The following is a 17,791-nucleotide window of genomic DNA, read 5'->3' on the forward strand; positions in this document are numbered from 1 at the left end:
TAAACAGTTCAAACAGACAGAAATAAGTAAAATGCAGGATTCTGATCGGTTAATCTTGTTTTTCACCATGACAGCTGGTGGTAAATAAAATATAATAAATTAAAAGTATGGGACATGTTCATTTGATCCTTGGGGCAGTTAAATATGACATCACAACTATGACTACATTGACCTTTTTATAAGCATCATTATAAAGCAATTATTGTGCAAAACATGTTATTTGTGATGCTTTTTTGGAATAACATTTTGGTGTAGTAATTGCACAGTAATGTAGTAAAATACTATATATACTTATCATATTAATGATATATAATTAAAAAAAAGAAATGTTCTCCTCCGGCTTGCCTTCTTCCCATAGTGGAGCCTCTTCCCCAGGTAAGCGACGCTCACACACCCAGCCATCACATGATATAAAAGAAAACATGAATCATCAGACCAGGGCACCTTCTTCCATTGCTCCGTGGTCCAGTTCTGATGCTCACGTGCCCATTGTAGGTGTTTTGCGGTGGTGGACAGGGGTCAGCATGCGCAGTCTGACCAGTCTGTTGCTACGCAGCCCCATACGCAGCAAGCACCATGTATGCTGACACATTTCTATCATAGCCAGCATTAACTTTTTCAGCAGCTTGTGCTACAGTAGGCCTAGCTCTTATATGGGATCAGACCAGATGGGCTAGCTTTTACTCCTCATGAGCCTTGGGCACACATGACCCTGTCACCTGTTGTCTTTCCTTTGACCACTTTTGGTAGGTAGCCCACTAACTATACTGCATACCGGGAACACCCCTAAAGACCTGCCATTTTGGAGAAATCTTTTTTTCTCCCCCATTTGCTCATTTTTCTTGCTTCCAACATATCAACTTGGAGAGCTGACTGTTCACTTGCTGCCTAATACATCTCACCCCATGATAGCAGAGATAATCAATGTTATTCGCTTCACCTGTCAGTGGTTTTAATGTTACACACACACACACACACACACACACACACACACACACACACACACAGTATATATACAACAACAAAATAGCATTATAACCATCTCTGCTACTTAAACCCTGTAAGTTAACGTGGCCTAAATGTGTGTCACTGGGAATCTTCTGTCACTTACAAACCGCATACTTCTGCACTAAATAGTGTACAAAAAAGAGCTCACGTGCTCTACAGTAGAGTAGCACAGGATGCGATTTGGGACGCAGCCATATAAGCGACTGTTTATAAGCACTGACGTAGGAGCGAGAGACACACACACACACACACACACACACACACTGGATATACAGTTCTAAACTATTAGGCTCTTTTGTATTGACATATTACTAATAGCAGTATTATTGAATGTAATTGGAGTGTGGTGGTAGGTGTTCAGGTGGTAATGCGGGGGTTGGGGTGTGGCGTATAGCTTTAAGAGCTCCTCCTCCTCCTCCTCCTCCTCTGCCGCTGTCCTCCTCCGTGTAGGTGCTGAAACACTCCAACCGTTTCAATCCCTGAGCAGCCATGGCAGAAATAAAGACGGGCATTTTCGCCAAAAACGTCCAGAAGAGGATCAGCCGGGCTCAGGAAAAGGTAAGACGCTATATTAAATTTGCTTATTGATAAGCAAATTACTATCACAACACAAGCAAGCGTTCAGGTTGATTTATTTATTTATTTGTTTATTTTTATTTCACGTCTGAATTGCTAAGGGAAGATGCTCAGGGTAGCTACAAGGCGGATCAAGGAAAACACAAGCCTGTGGTTAAAAAAAAACCAACTACTTTATATATATATATATATATATATATATATATATATATATATATATATATATATATAGCCTAACAAACAGGCTAACAATCATGTTTTTAAATAGCAAATAATTTCTTTTACCACTTAACTCTCCTTACAGCTTGCAATCTTATCCACTACTGTCATTTGAAACGACTAATGCAAAGGCATTTCGTCACACTATGCCCATAAATGAAAACATTTACAAATCTGGTCGTTTAAAAAAAAATATATATATATATATATATTTAATAAATACATAAATTCATAAATCCATTTACAGCAAGCGAGCTCGCGCGAGGAAATCCAGTTGACCTCCGTTTTAATAACAGCCTCAAGCGCATAGGCTGAATCCCAAATGACTGCTCGCTCCCTACAGTCGCGCACTACATCCGCTCGTGCACCCTCTGTGACTGCGTTATAGCAGGGCAGATCATAGAACCGCATCTTCGTGGTTCAGTGTAAAATATATCCCAAAGATTATATTTTGTGGTGTAGTAGACTATATTTTATCTGCAAGGTCAGAGAGAGGGAGAAGGAAGGAGGATGTGTGTGTGTGTGTGTGTGTGTCTGTGTGTGTGTGTGGGGGGTATCCCTCTTTCCTTATGAGGGGGGGGGGGGGGGGGGGTGTTAGGCATGCATAAAATTAACCCATTGTGGCTGGAGAAGGTGGATACGCTCCTTTAAAATTTTTTTAGACATGGACAAATAGACATGGACCATGGACTTAATGTAACCTCAGTGTATCCCTGTACATCAAATACATTCAGAAAAGAGCTTTCGAAATGTCCTCTGATGCCCTCCCATCAGTTTCCATCTGACAAAAGCTGCAGAATCTTAATAACTAAAACAAGACGCTTCCTTCTGCCATCAGAGAGCTGATCAGAGGCTGAGGTCTTCCATTCTGAACTGCTGGGATATTTGCCCACACTATACTTTATAAATCTTCTGATGGTATTAATGTATAATCACTAATGTTACACGTCTAACAATTGCACATACTCATCTGCTAAATGTGCACTGAACTGAACATGCACATGTTGTCTTTCCCTGGACTTTACTGTTTAGTGAATTGTTATTGATATATTATTGATTGTCGATCTGCACCACACTTAATTACCACCAACTCCAACGTTATGTCGCAATAACATCTTAAGATCTAACGTATGAGTCAAAGTGTTTTTGCTGCATAAACTTTTTAGTTTTGCACTGGAGCTTTGAGGTGAACATAGCTGACACTTAATTACTGCTTATGAAACCATCATACGATAGCGTCAACATACAGTATCATTACGTTTTTTCTTTAAATATATACAATTTTATCCTGGATATAAAATGCCTTGGGTGGCATTGCCTCTTCACAGCTCCAAGGTCTCAGGTTTGATCATGAGCTTGGGTTATCGTGTGTGGAGTTTTGCATGTTCATGTGGGTTTCTTCTGGGTTCTCAGGTTTCCTCCCATCTTCCAAAGACATGCCAGTTAAGTGAATTGGCTGTGATAATTGGCTCTAAGTGTGAATGAGCATGTCATCCCGTCCAGGGTGTCTTTGGGCTCTGGAAACGTCTCCTCTTCTCGGCAAAAGCAACCAGGCTTGCAAGTCTAGTGGTAACGATGCATGGTAACGTGGGTTTTTTCAAAAACGAGGAATCTCTCCGTATACTTTTAAGACTAAAGAATTTAGCACCTAAAAGCTATCTGCATTTTGAAGATACCCATGCTACCGTATCGTGTTTCCACATGACTTGCAAGCTTGATTGTATTTGCAGAGAAAAGGAGATGTTTCAGAATATTATAGTTTTATAATTGTTCTTATGCTAGAACTTTCTGCATGAAGTGGGCAATGCTCAATATGTTAAAAAAGGGGGGCAAAATTATTTATTAGACATCAGACCTATTCAAATAGGCTAGTACTAGAGGTTAACTTGGTTAAAACATTGCAGCAGAACCTCTTTAAGTAATATCACACGAGTAAGAGTGCAGCTGATTACCTATGGCCAGATCACAGCTGTGCCAAAATATAGTATAACTGCATGATTGTGTGTGTGATATGGCTTTTTGTTATGGTTCTTTAAACAAGAAATTAATACTGAGTACCTGACATTTCGGACACAATATGGCCAAGTGTACTGTTTTTTTTTTTTTTTTTTGCTCTGCCAGCAGAAATAGATTCTGAAGAATGTACAGAATCTAGCTAACTCACACTGATTTGTACATTTTTGTTAAAGGTGCTTCCAATAAAATTGGCGTCCCTTCTTTCTTTTCATCTTCATCTGATGAGCTTTCATATTTTACGTCAAAAGTTATATTCTCATGTCCGCTGATGATGTCGCGAACACTACTGTAGTAACAGTTTCGAACTAGGAAGTAGAATTTCATATGCCCTGGATCCCAATTCACCTACAGTACTTGTATTATGTACTTTAAAAGTATGTACTCTTTTTGTGTAGAATACTTTTGAGTGTGTAGTAAAAAGAGTATGAAAGTACTGGGACATACTAACACATCATTCAAAGGAAGAGAACGCTGCTGCCCAGAAGAGAACCATGTCACCATAAACAAACAGCTCCTTGCATTTGAGCTTTTCTTCATTCATTATTCCTTATATAATTCATACTATATAATTTCATGTACCATTCCCTTGATTTGTTTTTCCACATTTCATTTACAATTCTCTAAAATACAGTGTCCTCCGCTAATATTAGCACCCTTGGGAGGCATTATAGGAGAAGACTCGGAGATGTTATCTTGGCAAAGGGAGGTAGCACAAAGTATTGACTAAAAGGGTGCCAATAATTGTTGCACACCGATATTTAACAAAGATTTTTTGGGGGGATAAACCTGTGTTGTGTTTGCAATTGTTTGATATCCATGACAGCAGGTTATTTTTGTGATTTTTTTTAAAACAACAAATCAAAAGGTTAAACAATAAAGACAATTTTTCACAGCCTTCTTTGCTCATATTTACTAAGGGTGCCAATATTAGTGGAGGACACTGTACGTGCTTGAATTCAGCAAAGAAAAAATTCAGCTGCGTTCTAGCACTTTAACCCAAACCATTTGGTTAAAACAGACATATTAACCAAACCAAGATGAATACTAGGTTAAATCTACCCTGTTTATACAAGCAAAGCCAGAGGCTGGTTGTCACACTTTACACGCTTTTTTGGACATTTTCGGTGCATGGTGGCTTAATGGTTAGAACGTGTTTCTCGCACCTCCAGATTTGGGGGCTCGATTCTCGCTCGGTACTGTGTGCATAGAATTTGCATGTTTTCTCCGTGCTTCGGGGGTTTCCTCAAGGTACTCTGGTTTCCTACAAAGTCCAAAGACATGTGCTGTAGGCTGATTGGCATTTCCAAATTGTACGTGGTGTTTGAATGGGTGTCTGAGTGTGTGTGGATTGTGCCCTGCAATGTATTGGCACCCCGTTCAGGTTGTCCTCTGTCTTGTGCCCCGGGTCCCCTGGGATTGGCTCCAGGCTCACCTTGGATAAGCAGTATGGAAAATGGATGGATGCATGTCCTAGAAAGGTACATGTGAGAACCTGCTTTATTTTTGGCTGTGGCTAGAAATCCTCTAAGGTGTTTTGTTGTTGTTGAGTTGTTCTTTTCCCCCCCTTTCAGTTGTAGCCTATAATTCCCAGCGCACTTTTTGTTGCAGTTCATTTGAAATACAACGTTTTGTAGTCTACAGCCAAACTGGGCTTTCCCAACATGATGTGTGACATTGTAAGAGGATTGCTCTTCTTTTTATATCCAGTGAGACAGGAAGTGGAAATCTCACTGTGGCTGTTATGTGTTGTGGAAAAGCCCAGATCGTACAGCTTGATTTTGTTTTCCACAAATGCTCAGATGACTGTTTTAACGGATGGTATAATATTACACAAGTATTAGACAGGTATTAGACCACCTTCAATATTTTCCAGATATCTGGGTTCCTGTGATCGTTATAAAACAACCGCCTACAGACAAACACAGACAAGTGTACGCGTACAGTTCACCCAGGTGGAATATGAGATCCTCAGCCAGGACAGATAATATGAAGTGGTGAAAGAGCTTATTCCTAGTTTAACCCCCACTGTTTACAAAATATCAAGATAAACACTCATAATTCATCAGGTGTTAGCTGATTAATATACAAATGCACAATCCACAGCAATATTATTATGTAAAACTGTATTGCATAGCAAATAAGATCTTTGGAATCCACATTATTCAATCAATTCTAGAAATATCTGCTAATTATAGCTGAAATTTCTGAAAACTGGCTTAGCCAGTGCAAACAGTGGAGGCGGTTGGTGGCTGCAGGCCAAAAGCTGAACACAAGCGACATGTATAATTAACAGTTTGTCACAAGACCAGCCAGTCTTATTTCCTGTGATAAGAGCAAATGATGCACTTTTAAAATTCTCTCCCAGAATTGACCAGATGCTAATATTACATTCTCAGAAAGAATAAAAGTATTGAAGCTGCAGAAGAAAAGAAGGCTCTGCAGTGGTCGCGGTTTGCTTTTCGGGGCCCAAGTACTGTTAATATTTTATAGGCTGGCTGTGTCTGCATGGTGTCTCCAGCCAGTTGGGAGTACGGTTGTTGCATTTGTGCCAAACTGCATTGCATTGCTGCATTTTCTTTCCTTTGGAATTTGAGACATTTGTGCATGCATTATTTTGCTCTTTTTTTTAAGTACAAGGGTTTCTCCAAATGTTACGGAGGAGAGAGTAATAGCAAAGCATTTAGGTTATTCCAGGGCTCATCAACTGGTGCACGGTGGTCCGAATGCAGACCCAGCAAAGTATCTCAGTGGACTGAACTGAGTATCTGAATAAATACAGTAAACAGAGGAAATGAATATATATAAAAAACGGATTGTAGTATAGTTAATAAAATTTTTAAAAAGTCAAACTAGTTCAGTTTCTGTAGCAGATCCTCAGTTGCAGCTTATCCTCTCAAATGCATTTATGTAAATTATTTAACTCAAGGCAGCTCATCAGACCCGAGACTAGCTAGAGGTCTGTACACATTAGTTCACAAAGGAGAGAGTTTTAACAGACATTTATAGATTTTTCATTTTATTTACTCTCTCTTGAGCTGACAGTAGGTGGATGAAAACAGAAAGTTCAATGATTAATGATTAGACAGTGATGTATGTGTGAAATTTCTTGCATCAAATTTAAAATGGATGAGTCGATAACTACGTGTACATGCACAGTCATATTCCAAATACAATGTTTATACAGGCATTGGAATATTCCTGTATACGTGGTTGTTGTAAGTATGCCTGAGTTGCCATTCCTAAATACCTAGCCTACACCTATGCATGTGTTAGCACCCACAATTCCTTGCAAACAGAGCACGCGCATGGATCTCCTTTCAGTATGCAACAAATTTCCGATTCAAGCAGGCATGTTGGATTGTGGTGTTTACATGACTCAGAACTAATTAAACTATTGGCAAATTCTGATTAATATTGTAATATTGATGTGCATGTAAACGTAGTCAGTGACACTGGTCATGAAGCAATAGCCATAAACTAACCTTTGTAAACAAGGAAGTTTCTGTAACTGGACTTTTACAAATTTTAGTAGGATACTGCTGCTTTATTCTATAAGCAGGGCCTTTGTGTATATGTGTGTGTGTGTGTGTGTGTGTGTGTGTGTGTGTGTGTGTGTGTGTGTGTGTGTGTATCTATATCTATATCTATATTTTTATCTATATATCACCCTTGGTAAATATGAGCAAAGAAGGCTATGAAAAATTGTCTTGGTTGTTTTGACCTTTTGATCTTTTGTTAAAAAAAAAAAATCACCAAAATACTCTGCTCTCATTGATATCACACAATTGCAAAGAAAAACACAGGTTTATCAAAAATATCTTTGTTAAAAATAGGTGTGCAACAATTATTGGCAACGTTGTAGTCAATACTTTATGCTACATCCCTTTGCCAAGATAACAGATCTGAGTCTTCTCCTATAACGCCTGATGAGGTTGGAGAATACATGGCGAGGGATCTGAGAGCGTTCCTCCATACAGAATCTCTCCAGATCCTTCAGATGTCGAGGTCCATGCTGGTGGAGTCTCCTCTTCAGTTCACCCCACAGGTTTTCTATGGGGTTCAGGTCAGGGGACTGGGATGGTCATGGCAGGATCTTGATTTTGTGGTCAGTAAACCATTTCTGTGTTGATTTTGATGATGTTTTGGATCATTCTCCAGCTGGAAGATCCAACCACGGCTCATTTGAATCTTTCTGTCAGAGGCAGTCAGGTTTTCATTTAATATCCATTGATATTTGATAGAGTCCACGATGCCATGTGTCCTAACAAAATGTCCAGGTCCTCTGGCAGAAAAACAGCCCAAAACATTAAAGAGCCGCCACCATATTTAACCGTGGACATGAGGTACTTTTCCATACGGCTACCTCTCTGGCTCAAAAAGCTCTGTTTTGGTTTCATCTGACCACAGAACCCTGGCAAACTGAAGATGCTTGAGTTTGTTTTTGGTAGTTTTGGAGACTTTCTGACCCCAAGACGCAACTAACTTCCGCAGTTCTCCAGCTGTGATCCTTGGAGATTTTTTGGCAACTTGAACCGTCCTCTTCACAGTGTGTTGAGATGATATAGACACACGTCCTCTTCCAGGTTGATTCATAACATTTCCAGTTGACTGGAACTTCGTAATTATTGCCCTGATGGTGGAAATGGGCATTTTCAATGCTTTTGCTGTTTTCTTATAGACACTTAGCATTTTGTGAAGCTCAACAACCTTTTGCCGCACATCACAGCTATATTCCTTTAATCCTTACCCATTGTTATGAATAACTAAGAGAATTTGGCTTGTGTGTTCCCTCATATTTATACCCCTTGTGAAACAGGAAGTCATGGTTTTCCTGTTCCTAGTCACCCAGGTGTACTTAAAAAAATTTAAAATATCAATGTTTATCAATATATAACAAAGATTTTTTGGGGGGATAAATCTGTATTGTATTTGCATTTTTTTGATATCCATGAGAGCAGAGTATTTTGTGAATATTTTGAAGAAAAGCTCAAAAGGTTAAACAATAAAGACAATTTTTCACACCCTTCTTTGCTCATATTTACCAAGGGTGCCAATATTAGTAGAGGGCACTGTATATATGTATATAAGACTTTTATTTCGCATTCTTTTCCAGTTTCATACAACAATTTTCATTATAAATTATATTATTGACAACAATTTGAGTGAAAAGTAGCATCTTTGAAATAGATTCATGAATTTCAGAGTTTCTTAATATTTGATATGTCGCTTTTTTGTTTTTGCTTTAATGACAGTGTGCACTCGAGCTGGTACAGACTCCGCAAGTTTGTGCAAAACCTTATGATCCATTTTAGATCAAATCCATCAGAGTGTTGTCTGAACAAATGTTTCAGGAGAACAGATTAGGCCTTTTGTACAAAGCACTTAACATGGTCAGTATCACACATTTTCTTACATTTAAATAGGGACCTAGAAATATTAAATATTCAAGATACTGAACATTTACTTTCCTTGTTTTTAGACATTTCCGCATTCTGTTTATTTCTGATTTTAAATGAACCAGAACCAGATTTTCTGAGTGGTCTCAGACTTTTGGACCCCACTGTATTTCCAAAGTGTGTTGTTTCTATATAACTGTTATGTTCGAATAATCTGCTTTAAATGTAATTTTAAATCTGCTGAGATAATTACTCATCTATTGGAGTTAATCATCATCTGCAGACACACATATCTGACAGCCTGTGTCAGAGAAGCAGGTACACACATGGAATATTATGATTATGCTGTAGCTCTAGCTGTAGTAATCCTGTTTTGTGTGTGTGTGTGTGTGTGTGTGTGTGTGTGTGTGTGTGTGTGTGTGTGTGTGTGTGTGTGTGTGTGTGTGTGTGTGTGTGTGTGTGTGTGTGTATTCCCTGGTGGCCCACTGCGTAGCTCTGTGTCACGACATCATTGTACACACAGATTCCCTTCTGTACACAGTTGGGACAAAACTCATGCATAATGATGCATGTTAATGTTACACTGGGCATTTAGTAATGGTAATAGAAATGTCACTCCCTCTATCAGACAGCAGAACATTAAACTGAGAGTTGTGTTCACTGATCAGAGTTGGTCATTTGATCTGGTTATGTTGCTTCTTTTATGTGGAAGCTTTTGCACAGCAACACCAGTGTGAGAGCGGTGTAACGACACTGAGTGTAGGAGACTAGTTTACCACTGGAGGTGAGAATTTTCACACCGCTGAAATTTGTGAACAAACTGTGAGCATAGTTGTGTAATAAAATGCTTGAAAATTTCGAGAATCGGATCATGTAGGAAGATATGTGGATGTGTGTGTGGCGTAAGGTGAAAATAAAGCTCTTAAATATATATTGAGTTGGTATAGCCGGATTTTTATGAACGGTTTATGAGCAATGGAGCCTCGGATACCATAAGGATCTGCAGCTTGTGCTGAAAATGGTAGCAGTTGTCTCACTCATGGATGGCATGTGTCATCGCTCTTTGTTTGGAATGTTTCCCTGTTAGAAATTCAGTGAGAGTTTTATGGAGTCAGCCGACATGAAGAGTTTAGCAGTGAGCTGTTACGGTCCATTTAGGGACAGATGTTTTATATTTGCATGTACTCATTTGGCTGATGCTTTTAACTATCTCGTTGTTGGACAGCTGCTGAATTAGTATATTTTAAAGAACCATATTCAGGTAAAAGACAGTTGTAGGATGAACCGAGGAAACATCATCTAAGCACAATCTAAACATGATACGGACCACGACTACAGCCATGGCAACGGCAAGCAGAATTAACTGGAGCGCTTGTGCATACAGTATGCGTAAAAGCCTCTAAGTCTACTGCAGCAAAAACTCCAGTTTGCCATAGTCAGTACAGTGTGAGGTTCAGGCAAGATAATGTTACTTTATATTTTGTTTATAGTACTCTTTATAACGATCACTCTACCTTGAATACTTTTTTTTTTTTTAGAAGATCAGAGGTGAATCAAACGTCTGTGATTTGCAAAGTGTCAAAAACCATTTCAACAAAGGAAACACATCAAATTTGTTCCACCACCTCAAGCTAAAACACTGACTACTGTAAGCTGACGTGGCTTCACTTGTGGCCAGAAAGATAGTGTTGAATGTTATTATATTTTATATTATTTATATTATTTTATGTTATTTATATTGTTACCTCAAAAAATACTGTGAAGTATCATGGTAATAGCTTTAAGTCCCTAGTTGATCATGTGACAGCTTTATTAGAGATAATGGACATGACAGCCACTAGTTGAATAGTTTAATATAATATATTATACTGTATGATATGCACAACATGAAGGTGAGCTCCATGCAGTGGATGATGCTGTATTCCTTCTTTCTTCTCCCAGGTGCTGCAGAAGTTGGGGAAGGCTGATGAGACAAAAGATGAGCAGTTTGAACAGTGTGTTCAGAACTTCAAGAGGCAGGAGGTGAGATATCAGAATCAAACCATCATCTATATTATGATTACATAACATGACCAGGATGCTATGCTTTTAGAATTGGCGTAGTTGTTTTTTTTTTTGTCTCGTCTCTGTTTCTGGTTGTGAGACTCATTAATTCTCATTAATAGCTAAAATATTGATCTTAACCCTCTAATATTGTATTTATGAATGGCTATAACAAAAAGCATGTTTTAATAATAAATAATATTCATTATTTATTCTTCATAGCTTGTGACTATGAAACAGGTGGAATTATTCTGTCAGGGATATTGTCTCAAAGCTCAAATCTCAAAGCTGTTGATGTTTAGAGCTTTAAAAAAAAAAAGGTTATATCTGGGCAATAATTATCATGCCTCTTTCCCTGTAGTTTCTTCACTCGTTTCTATGAACTACGAGTAAGAAACTATTAAGATACGGTATATTCATACACATTAATGTGTTAAGTCTCACATAGTATTTTGCTTGGATTCAAAACTTGGAACATGTTTTAAGATTGGATTAGTTTCCTATTTTATTATGTATTTCCACTTGAGGTATGTAATTAGGGTAGTCTGCAGGAGAAGAATAAAAATTAAATTTAACAGGGAAATGTGTTGTATTGGTACCTGTGGTATTGATGCCTGTTGTGAAGACAAGCAGCAGTCTAATCCCGCCCTTTCCACCTGTCCTCACTAATCCTGATTAGACTGTTTTATATATCAGCCTGCTAGAGCTTAGAGCAAAAAGTCTTCTTCCTTTCCTTTCCTTTCCTTTCCTTTCCTTTCCTTTCCTTTCCTCGCCTCTACTTTCCTCTATGTGACTATCTCTGTGTGTCTGAACTGCAAACTGCCGTTTCCAGATGGAAACCAAATACCAAAGCTGCTGAGTCAGCATCTGTCAATCGCGTTGTGCAGGAGGATTTCACCTCCAGTGCGGAAATGGGTCCTATTTACCAGCTATTACAATAGCTGCACACAAATGCCAGTGAAATACAGCATGGTGAACCATTAACTACCCACACACATCATCGTACCCACCCTGTACTTTTTTATAAATAAAATTCTGCCTTGTTTAGCTTGAACATTATTGTTTTTAGTCTCTCTTGTTTATCTGGTGGTATAAACAGTACACCTCCCTGTTAATTCAAGCCAGTCTAATAACCACTCTCTATTTTGTGGCATTCACTATTAATATTAAAGCTACGAATGTAGTTTGCACATTCTGTATGTGACCTAACCTATATGTGACAGATATGATGTACAGTATACCATGCTCTGTGTTTATAGGCCTACAGGGTTTAGGTAAATATTGGTCTGGTGCTACTTGGTGCTTTTATGCTCTGAGTCTTATTTTGTTTTGTCTCTCCAGTCTGAGGGTGCAAGGCTACAGAGGGAGATGAAGGCTTATATAGCAGCTGTGAAAGGTGATTCATCCTAACACACACTCGCACAAACACACACAAAATAAACAGACCTTTGTAAATGATGCTACTGGAGTGATGGATAGGAGTGCTTAGCTAAGCCTGCTCTATTGTAATACTACAGGAATGCAGCAGGCCTCCATGAACCTGACAGAATCTCTTCACGAAGTGTACGAGCCTGACTGGCATGGCAAGGATGATGTGATGTCTATTGGAAAGGTGAGTGTTATTTTAGTTGTTTCGGTTAATCTATAAGAAAATGCATATTGAACACTAGCCACTTTGTATTACCCTTGACTTCCTTTCTGAACAAGGTTGCACTAATTAGTCTGCTACAGCTTAGATAGTGTCTATTTGCTGGGCTATGAGAAACCTGCTAGAATGACTAAAGGGAGGCCCTGGGCTTTGTATTTCAAACCCGTCTCTGAAGCAAAGGATCAAGGTGAGGCATGATCGAATTTCCCTCTGCGGTTTTGTGTGCACATGGATTCATTTACTCTGGCAGCTAGAAGAAAACTGGATTGCTTGAGAGATATGTTTAAACAAGATTTGAATAAGATCCTTTAAAGCAAGAAATAGCATCAAGGATGAATGGGAAAGCTTGTCAGGGCATTCTGGGTCAGTTTGAGATGGGTTGAGTTGTACTGTCTACATTGGCCTTGGCTTTATTGTCATCACTTTTAGAGGAAAAAAAAAAGCCTCACTGAAACATACCGCAAAGTATGACCGCAGAGAGGGATTTTAATAGCATAAATTATAGCCTGCAGCTTCAATAAGCTGTTGTCAGTATCTAAACAGACACAATGTGTAGTGTAATAAAACATAATATTCCCTTGCTTGCTTACCTACCCTTAATCAAAATAAAAAAAGGCTTTAAGTGACAGCTTAAATGCATGTAATTTAAATACATTATCGGTTAAAAATAAACTCCTTGGAAAAGGCAATTGCAATGATAAGGCCGTGGAAAATCAAACTCAATCAATGCCATCTATCCTTTTTAACTAAACCATGTTGGCAGTTGAGCAAAGCAGACAGCTCTTCCTTTTTGAGAACTGAATCCCAGATGATGAAGCATGACTAAGCACATTTTTCACTTATTGTTCCATTTACCCAAACATTCTCCTTTTTCAGAAGGATGTTGATGTTCTATCCAAAGACTTATGAGTAACTGTCTTTTGTGATGCAGTGAAAGCATAATTTGTGCCCTTTTTGTTACCTTCAGATCTACACTGCAGATATATACACTGATCAGCCATAACATTAAAACCATGGACAGGTGAAGAGAATAACATTGATTGTCTCATTACAACGGCACCTGTTAAGTGGTGGGATATATTAGGCAGCAAGTGAACAGTCGGTTTTCAAAGTCGATGTGTTGGAAGCAGGGAAAACAGGCAAGTGTAAGGATCTGAGTGACTTTGACAAGAGCCAGATTGTGACGGATCGACAATGGGTCAGAGTATCTCCAAAACGGTAGGTCTTGTGGGGTGTATGCAGTTGTTAGTACCTACCAAAAGTGGTCCAAGGATGACAGGGTCAACCGGTGACAGGGTCTTGGGCACTCAAGGCTCAGTGAAGGCTTGTCCGTATGGTCCGATCCCACAGTTCTATTTTCTTGTTCCTTTTGTACTGGACGATCATTACAGCACTTCATACTCTCTTCTAGAATTGTGATGCATTATGGGAAGACTTCCATCAAAAACTGGTGGACTCCACAATCTTAGCACTGGACACATATTTGGCTCAGTTCCCTGATATCAAGGTACCATTCTACAATATTTATGGCTCCTCTGTCAGTGTACTAGTTTAATGAAACATATGTGCATGTTATAGTCTGAGGGTATAAACGTAGCTTATCACTGCTACTTAGCAAAGGACAACTTGATTGTAAAGCAAAGGTCTGATCATTATTTTCCCCTTCTCTAGGTGCGTGTAGCGAAGCGGAGCAGAAAGTTAATTGACTACGACAGTGCAAGGCACCATTTTGAGACCCTGCAGACATCTGCCATTAAGAATGAAAGAAAGGTCGCAAAGGTACAGGAGGATATGCTTTATACACTCTATAGCCTGTACTGTAGATTATGTACTCTAGATTATGGATGTGTGGTCAGTACGTACTGTATTGGTCTTGCTGGATGTGCTAAAGATTAACCTGATTTCCTGTTCTATGTTTTCACACAGGCAGAAGAAGACTTGAAAAAGGCACAGAAAGTGTTTGATGATCTGAATGTGGATCTGCAAGATGAGCTGCCCAATCTGTGGGACAGGTGAGCAATGTTTGAAGAGAGCACTGAAACTGTGCAGTAAGCACAGCTTCATTAATGAATAAATTGGTGGGAAAAAAGCTTTTAAGGTCAGTAGTTGTGGCATCGGTGGTAATCGTTCTGTTTGTTGTGGCTACTTCATGTATTTTGGATGCAAATTGGACTCATTCGCTTAATGCTCGCTCATTACTTGAATCCTACAATGTCACCCACTCATAACCTGTTCTTTAAACCATTATGCTATGTCCTGACCCTACATTGATTAAAAAAAAGGAATATATAGTTTACGTAAAAATATTATATTTGTCATCAAAATGTGATTTCTTTACTTATAGTAAATTTTATTTAAACAGGTATCAATTATGTAGAGCTAATGTTAATATTTATGTAGTATTAATCTGATCCAGTTACATCATAAATTCTCGTGAGGATGTTGGAGCTGAGAGGAAGAAATTAAGTTAATATTAAATTAACTGGGGTAACTCATGTGTAGCATAATAGTCCAGTGGGTAATGTTGCCACTTTACACTCCATTATAAACTCCATTGGTACACAAAATGGCAGTGACATGGCAGTACACCCAGTGCAACAAATTCATCATAGACAAAATATACACAATCAACAAAGCAGGAAAAAAAAAAAACAGTCAGAATTAAGTGCACTGCTTAGAAAAACCAGGTCAATCGATCAATAAAAAGAGACAGCAAGATAACAAGTGACTGAAGATAAAAAGTCCTATTTGCATATGCCTTAAGTAGCCACAGGGAGTAATGAAGCACAGGGAGGATGGGAAGTGGAGCTGGAATGAACTGGACCTCTGGGAAACCTGAAATGGACATTCACAATACACATAGAGAGAAAAAACAGAAAGATTACCACAGATGCGGGTGGGTCATAACAGTACCTTTTTGGGGAACGCTTAATATGATAGTGGTTTATTGGGTACAATTTTTAGCAGCTACTAAAATTGTAATTGTGAAATAATAATGATGAGCTCAATTCAGGTAACATTATTTGCTTTTTTCTTCGGAGCACCACAATTAGATATTTGTACTCAAATATCTAATTCATAAAATTCATGCAATTCATAAAATTCTGCAGATTGCATGAAAATTGATTGCATAATTTTGCTCTGCACTGCATTATTAGTTGTTTCCATTTGTCTTACTGTGCTATGATTAAGACACAAAGCAATTAATTATGCAGGAATTAAATACTTTCGCGTTACACTTTCAGTGAACATTCTCATGTAATGTAGCACATGATAAAACAGACTTTTGCATTCGCGAGAGTCTTTAAGGTTAAGAGTGAAGCAAAAATAATGAGAGAATGAAAAGTAAACAATATGAAATTATACAGAAGGGCCCAGTGCCCATATTTTAGCCCATTTCTTTTCAGTAGTTGTCGAATACTAAATTAAAAGAGTCAGTCTTCAAATAGCTGCATGTGAAATACATAAGTGAAGCTTCGGTTCATTGCACCCGAGGTGATTCGCATATTGGGCAAAACAGGAAGGACTCCAGTCTGATACTCTGACAGTGAACTGCTCCTATCAATATTATTGAATTCTTTCGAACATGACTTTTCCCTGTAGCTCAGTGTATCCATTTGTGCAGTTTGCTCTGTAACATAGCAGCTGGACACATTCATGGCATCATCGTCATCACGATAACAGAGTACAGGTATGCTCCTGAGATATGCTGAAGGATTCTGAGGTACGTCGTTAGTTAGCTAAAGCAGGAGAATGACCGTTTCCTCTTTAGCATGTAAGCTGAATTTGCTGATTCTCATGTCAGTGTGTTGTTGCAGCATTGAGGCATATTATCTCTCTCTTTTAATGGGGCTTGTAAATTATATGGCTTATTTATTGGACTGTATTGCAATCTGTGTAGAAATAAACAGAAGAAAAGTATTGACAGGAACTGTAGGAACGTGTTGATGGACTTTTTGTGGGTCAGTATTAAAAATACAACTCTCAGTAAGGCTATATAATCGGAATGATTTATTAGGGACTGCAACGTTCATGTACTCAGAGACTGATAATGATATCCTGCAAGTTAATAAGGAGTTATAATGACTTTATATAACTGAGCTGCAGAGGTATTGTTGCTGTGTTGACTGTGGTTGATTTCTATACAGAGCATATGGAGAGTCTTGTAGATAGAGTGCATATTCATCATTTGTAGAGAGCTAAAGTACTGTGCAAAAGTCTTAATTTTTTTTAAATACAAATTTTTGTCTTAGATATAGAATTTATGGGTGTCCAAAGACATGTGATATAGACTGGCATCTATGATTGGCATCTCTAAATATATGATAAATATAATATATGATTGGCATCTCTAAATTGTCAGTAGTGTGTGAATGGATATATGTGTGTGTGTGTGTGTGTGTGTGTGTGTGTGTGTGTGTGTGTGTGTGTGTGTGTGTGTGTGTGTGTGTGTGTGTGTGTGTGTGTGTGTGTGCGATTGTGCCCTGTGATGGGTTGGCACCCCATCCAGGGTATCTGGATGCCCCGAGTCCCCTTGGATAGACTCCTCCATGACCCTGTGTAGGATAAGTGGTATGAAAAATGGATGGATAGAAGTGTATTTTATATCTTCTGCATTATTAGGTTAGTAAAAAAAAAACATTATTAAACAAGATTTCCAAGCATTACTTGTCCATCAAAAATGAAACTTTCGAACAGAAAAATGTTTGTACTCCAGTAAAGACCAGTAACATCTTACTAGACCACTTAATAGACCACTTTTCAGACAAAAACCATAATGAAGTCTGTCAGGTTTTAGAAGCATAAACAGAAGTAAGTGTGACAAAGTCTCCAGACGTTTTGTGGCAGATTCTCCAAGATGCTGAGAAAAACTTACCAGCCAATT

At 38.5% G+C, this 17,791-nt stretch overlaps 1 protein-coding gene across 2 annotated transcripts in view; it reads left to right on the top strand.

Annotated features, from left to right (window-relative positions):
* The first annotated feature begins 1,281 nt into the window (after nucleotides 1–1,281).
* The window catches only part of amph (amphiphysin), a 40,066-nt gene continuing 23,556 nt past the window's right edge, over nucleotides 1,282–17,791 (top strand). The window contains exons 1-7 of one of the 2 annotated variants that reach the window (XM_017471127.3): nucleotides 1,282–1,566; nucleotides 11,157–11,237; nucleotides 12,600–12,654; nucleotides 12,776–12,870; nucleotides 14,318–14,413; nucleotides 14,578–14,685; nucleotides 14,833–14,918. In XM_017471127.3, coding sequence (XP_017326616.2) covers nucleotides 1,498–1,566; nucleotides 11,157–11,237; nucleotides 12,600–12,654; nucleotides 12,776–12,870; nucleotides 14,318–14,413; nucleotides 14,578–14,685; nucleotides 14,833–14,918 — 590 coding nt within the window. In that variant the 5' untranslated portion in view covers nucleotides 1,282–1,497. The remainder of the gene's footprint in view (nucleotides 1,567–11,156; nucleotides 11,238–12,599; nucleotides 12,655–12,775; nucleotides 12,871–14,317; nucleotides 14,414–14,577; nucleotides 14,686–14,832; nucleotides 14,919–17,791) is intronic. The other variant, XM_017471129.3, reaches the window with a different exon arrangement.

Source organism: Ictalurus punctatus, chromosome 7 (genome assembly GCF_001660625.3).
Source record: "Ictalurus punctatus breed USDA103 chromosome 7, Coco_2.0, whole genome shotgun sequence".
Lineage (NCBI taxonomy): Eukaryota > Metazoa > Chordata > Actinopteri > Siluriformes > Ictaluridae > Ictalurus > Ictalurus punctatus.